Raw genomic sequence first — 6,294 nt, forward strand, 5'->3', positions numbered from 1 at the left:
TGTTGTATGTACATTCTCAGGACGGCAGGTGGCAGTATGCTTCAATCTTGCTGATCGTTTTAGTACATTTTGCTCACATATTATTATTCAATTAAAAAAAAATCAGTCCACAAAATTCCCACGCAAAAAACAGTTACATAAATTCAGTGTCCAAAAATTAACAATGTAATAAAGACATAAATCAACTTCCAATGTTGTTTTTAAACAGCTACAGCGTTGTTGTTGTTGTATGTTCACTCTCCGGACGGCAGGGGGCAGTAAGCTACAAACTTGCTGTTGGTTTACTTAAAATAAACGCAGAAGGGCAGCACACAATCACCAAAACACGACTGACTAAACAGTAAAAGACCAACTTTATCCTCGACTATTTACATTAAGCGTGTCAATAACAATGGAGAGGAATGTCGGGACAGTTTCTGCAATTAAAGCGTTGGGGTAAGTAATAAATAATGTTTGGTAAGTAGTCGCTCCCTGCTCATACGTTCTTATCACGCTAACGTTAGCATAATTGAAATTGACATTTCTGCTTATTGTCTCTTTATGCCATACAAACTCAAAATTCATTTTTGTAATTTATGTCATTATTATTATTAACTGCACAGGTATCCAGATGCTCGCTGCTTATTGAGGTGTACTTGTGATGAACTCCCGTGCCCGCTGCTCACCTGGCTTACATCCCAGTTGAAGAGTTTGTGTCCGGACCTTGAAGGTATAAAGTTGTCCTAAAAACACGTGTCTGTTGAGTATTACTTGTTTAATAATGATATACATACGGTACAGTTATTCTGGTTATGTTATGGTATACCTGTACACTTGTGGGGATCATGGCAATGCAACTGATTCGGCGGAATGGCCCTTTAATCGCTTTGAATACAAAATGTCCATCAATCCAGCCAATTTTCTACCGCTTGTCCCTTTCGGGGTCGCTGGAGCCTATCTCAGCTGCATTAGGGCGGAAGGCGGCGTACACCCTGGACAAGTCGCTACCTCATCACAGGGCCAACACAGATAGACAGACAACATTCACACTCACATTCACACACTAGGGCCAATTTTGTGTTGCCAAGTATAAGTATATTGTAGCGTCCCGGAAGAGTTAGTGCTGCAAGGGGTTCTGGGTATTTGCTCTGTTGTGTTAAGGTGTGGATGTTCTCCCGAAATGTGTTTGTCATTCTTGTTTGGTGTGGGTTCACAGTGTGGCGCATATTTGTAACAGTGTTAAAGTTGTTTATACGGCCACCCTCAGTGTGACCTGTATGGCTGTTGATCAAGTATGCGTTGCATTCACTTGTGAGTGTGTCAAAAGCCGTAGATATTATGTAACTGGGCCGGCACGCAGAGGCAGTGCCTTCAAGGTTTATTGGCGCTCTGTACTTCTTCCTACGCCCGTGTATACAGCGGCGTTTTAAAAAGTCATACATATTACTTTTTGAAACTGATACCGATAATTTTGAAACCGATACTGATCATTTCCGATATTACATTTTAAAGCATTTATCGTTCGATAATATCGGCAGTCCGATTTTATCGGACATCCCTAGTCATCAAGTACCAAAATATGACTGAGGTGTATACCTACAAAATTAGCTTGGGTATCATTCGTCAAGTAACAAAATATTTAGGGCTGAGGTGCATACGTGCAAAATTAGCAAAAAAAAACTAGCTACCGGCCGCACCCCTGGTGTACATACTAAAACTTTTCCTTTCTTGCAGATTCAGGTGGGGGAAGTAGCGTCTTGCTGGTGAGAGAGCTGAGAAACATGCTCTCAGACCTGCACTCTCCTCTCACCGGGGAGACATCCGAGATGCTGGAGCCCAACACCCTCAACAAAGTCACTGGTGAGCAACAATAAGGAGAAGCCATGAGGTTTTGTGTTTAAGGTAATCGCAAGCCTCAACACAAGCCAGGAATGTGTAGCATATCCAACATGTTGACCTGTAAAAACTTCCCCAGAGTTCCTGGTATCTGAATTGGAAGCCGCTCATATAATCAAGCACAAAGAGCTGCATCCCCAGGATGAAACGAGTGGCGAGGAGTCTGAAAAAGAGCAGAGGGTGGCGAATATCACGGCGCTTTCTCAGGAATATGGTGACAGTGATTCAAATAATATTCAAAGTTCTGCAGAGATGCAGGCGGAATGGATACTACTGCTTCACGCTCTAAACATGGACGCTTCCACTGTTTACCCGGATGTGCTGCATGAGGTGACCATTGTAGAGCGCTTGCTCCCTTATGAATTCAAAGAAAAGCTCTGTAGTGATTACATTCGTTTTCATGCAGGTGGAGTCGAGGCTTGCTCGTCATCCTGGCGGAACCATGTCGGAGCCTCTTCTTAACGCCAGCCTCAGCTCAGAGCAGTGGGTATGTCGCGCTCGACCCCGGTAGCTGGCGAGAAGGTAACGCGTCTCCTCTCTTTCTCAGACACGGCTCGAAAAAATAAATCGAGTCCTGTCCGACGACTACGGCTGCCGGCAGCAAATGATGATCAAACGCTTTCAGGTTTCTCTCCAGTCGTTTGCATGGGGAGACGAGCAGAAGGTAGGAATGAGTACTCACACTACTGTAAAGACCGCAGCTTAATCGGTTCTTAATTAAGTGCAAATTTTAGGTGTGTCAAAAAAAAAACCAAGATTTTCAGATCAATTGTGATTCCTTTTTGTCCATCCATCCATCCATTTTCTACCGCTTATTCCCTTTGGGGTCGCGGGGGGCGCTGGAGCCTATCTCAGCTACAATCGGGCAGAAGGCGGTGTACACCCTGGACATGTCGCCACCTCATCACAGGGCCAACACAGATAGACAGACAACATTCACACTCACATTCACACACTAGGGCCAATTTAGTGTTGCCAATCAACTTATCCCCAGGTGCATGTCTTTGGAGGTGGGAAGAAGCCGGAGTACCCGGAGGGAACCCACGCAGTCACGGGGAGGACATGCAAACTCCACACAGAAAGATCCCGAGCCCGGGATTGAACCCAAGACTACTCAGGACCTTCGTATTGTGAGGCAGACGCACTAACCCCTCTTCCACCGTGCTGCCCGATTCCTTTTTTGTAACGAATCTTCCATCCATCCATCCATTTTCTACCGCTTATTCCCTTTGGGGTCGCGGGGGGCGCTGGATCCTATCTCAGCTACAATCGGGCGGAAGGCGGGGTACACCCTGGACAAGTCGCTACCTCATCGCAGGGCCAACACAGATAGACAGACAACATTCACACTCACATTCACACACTAGGGCCAATTTAGTGTTGCCAATCAACTTATCCCCAGGTGCATGTCTTTGGAGGTGGGAGGAAGCCGGAGTACCCGGAGGGAACCCACGCAGTCACGGGGAGGACATGCAAACTCCACACAGAAAGATCCCGAGCCCGGGATTGAACCCAAGACTACTCAGGACCTTCGTATTGTGAGGCAGATGCACTAACCCCTCTTTCACCGTGCTGCCCTGTAACGAATCTTAATCGATTAAAAAAATAATCAAAAATCTATTTTTTAATTTTAATTTTTTTTACTTTGTCCAGCCACTCAGGCAAATCATATTGTTGATGTAGATCAAAGGTGTCCGCCCTGAGATCGGTAGGTTGTGAGTTCAAAACCAAGACTATACAAATGGGACCCATTACCTCCCTGCTTGGCACTCAGCATCAAGGGTTGGAATTGGGGGTTAAATCACCAAAAATGATTCCCGGGCGCGGCCACCGCTGCTGCTCACTGCTCCCCTCACCGCCCACTGGTCACACTTATTACACCATGTACCAAATACAATTGCTTCGAGGTCGCGAAGCACAACCAGAATTAATACGTACATTAGGCGCACCGAGTTATAAGGCGCACTGTCGACTTTTGAGAAAATGGAAGGATTTGAAGTGCTCCTTTATAGTCCGACAAATACAAAAGGACAGCCAAAAGAGTTTGGTAGATGAGATTAAATCTAAAGGTAAAATATTGTGTAGAAATGTACCTAATTGCAGGAAATGTCATCTTGATTTTCTAACATTTATTTCGGAGTTTGCGCGGCAGCACTTTGTGCTAAAAAAAAAAATTTCTATTTTTTTCTCAAATTTCCTTTTTTTTTTTCAAAGGCTGCTTGCTTACATCCCTGATGTTTGGGCCAATTTGTGCAAGGTGGGGAGGCTGGTTATGATTAAAGAAACGTTAATAACATAAAAAACTGAAAGATTTAGACAAAAAACAATTGTAGCACAAAGGAATAGGACACGTTTAGGGAGATTTGGACAAGATGGGGGACTGGTTACTTATGAATAATATGACTATTGTAAAAAAATATATATATATATATGTATATATTATAGACAAAAAAATGCAGCACAAATGAATGGGACAAGTTTGGGGAGATTTTGACATGGTGGGGGTCTGGATGACTTCACTTGTCACAAAATGCATTTTAGAATAACTTAAAAATCGTAAAAAGGAATGTCTGTTTTGTTTTAATATTTGCAATAATGAGGGCCAACTTCACTTGCTGTATGGCATCCTTTTTGTCAAATACTATTAAAAATATACACAGGTATTCTCTAAATGTAGGCACTTTTACTCTCTTTTTGTACTCTTTTAATTTAAAAAAATTTTTCCCCCTTTCAATTTTTTTTTTTTTACAAAGCTCGACTGATGACTTTGTTCCCCCTCTGTCAACGTTTTGTGTATTTTTGCACAGGAGCGTAGTGAAGCGCTGGCCTCTGTCCCACCTCTCGCATCGATTGCTGTTTCGTCCCGAGTCTCCATCCCTCTCCTTTTGGCCGCCAGAGAGGATCAGTCCTGTATCCAGCCCATCAAAGCTGGAATAACTACAAATGTTTACAAGGTAAAACAATTTTATTCACTAGAAAGTCTACTAGACACTGAGTTACACACGAGACAATTCTTCTGTGATGACTAGAAACTTATGGGCCAAGTGCCGGACAGAGGGGGTCGACCTGGGGAAATCGAGGCCCCGATGCCAAGCTGGGGAGAGAGACGAACAGGACAAGGAGGTGGACGCCGTCAGTGGAGAGACAATCCAAAGAAAAAGAGAAAGGGGAAGAGGGAGTAGTGTGTAAATGTTTACAGTTTACAGCCTAGCGGAAGTTTTCTTTTTGGGGAAAAAAGTACTTTAAAAATGCCAGTGGAATGCAACAAATGATTATTTATGATTATTTGGTAGGAAACTACCTGTTGCACTATATTTTTAAGTTTTTTAAACCTTGTCGAATCTGTAATGTGCAGGTATATGCTTTGTAATCTTTTGGGAGACATAAATGAAATTGATTAGATTTTTCATTCTATTTTCACACTTGATGAGGCGATTTATTAAACAAAATAATGCTGGGTTGTCTTGTCATTCATAACATGTTTTTACGCATGTTAAATCTCTTATTATTTAAAAAAAAAGTCTGATAATTTGTCTCTTTAAAGGTATACTAATAATATGTAATATAATGAGTAACTAAATTTATATATTTTGATGGAAGCTGTTTTTGCCACTAAAAAAACCCACTAAGTCATATTTATGAGTAAAAAGTCGAAATTATGAAATTAAAAATCATAATTGTAAGATCGAAATTCTGAGATACTTGAAATTAGGAATTAGGGAAGTCGACATTAAAAAATGGAAGTCATGAGATAAAGAGTCTTAATTATGAGATAATAAAAAGTAAAAATAATTAGATAAAATTAAATAATTATGAGATAAAAAGTCAAAATTATGAGATAGAAACGATGAAATAATGTCAAAATTATAGAATAAAAAGTCATAATCATGGAATAAAAAGTCAAAATTATGAGATCGAAATTAGGAGAACAATTGTGAATTAAGAAAGTCGACATTAGGAAAAAATGGAAGTCAGGATATTAAGTTATAATTATGAGATAAAGAAAAGTCGAAATAATGACATAAAAATTCATGATCATAAGATAAATGAAATCGAAATTATGATGTAGAAATGATGATATAAGAAAGTTAAAATTATAAGATAAAAGGTCATAAATATGAGAAAAGAGTCATAATTTTAAGGTAAAAAGTCATAATTATGAGATTAAAAATCCAAATTAATAAACATAAATTATGAAATATGAAAATCTAAATTATGAGATTCAAAAGTCATAATTATGAGATAATAAATCTAAATCATGAGAAAAGAAAGTCATAAAATAAAAAGTCGAAATTATGACAAAAGTCATCAGTCAGTCAAATTGTGTGATATAAAATCGAAATTGTGAGGGGGAAAAAAGTATATTTGTGAAATAAAACGTCTAAATTATGAGATAAAGTCGAAATTATGAAATAGAAG

The 6,294-nt window shown here is 40.1% G+C and overlaps 1 protein-coding gene across 1 annotated transcript; it reads left to right on the forward strand.

Moving 5' to 3' along the window:
• Window positions 1-257: 257 nt before the first annotated feature.
• On the forward strand, window positions 258-5,343 carry LOC133572902 (protein FAM98C). The gene is made up of 8 exons (XM_061925978.1): window positions 258-435; window positions 603-709; window positions 1,714-1,839; window positions 1,955-2,205; window positions 2,282-2,362; window positions 2,423-2,539; window positions 4,683-4,829; window positions 4,905-5,343. The coding sequence occupies exons 1-8, from the start codon at window positions 392-394 to the stop codon at window positions 5,055-5,057; spliced, it is 1,026 nt and encodes a 341-aa protein (XP_061781962.1). The 5' UTR covers window positions 258-391; the 3' UTR covers window positions 5,058-5,343.
• Window positions 5,344-6,294: the final 951 nt, after the last annotated feature.

This window comes from Nerophis lumbriciformis, linkage group LG30 (assembly GCF_033978685.3).
Source record: "Nerophis lumbriciformis linkage group LG30, RoL_Nlum_v2.1, whole genome shotgun sequence".
Lineage (NCBI taxonomy): Eukaryota > Metazoa > Chordata > Actinopteri > Syngnathiformes > Syngnathidae > Nerophis > Nerophis lumbriciformis.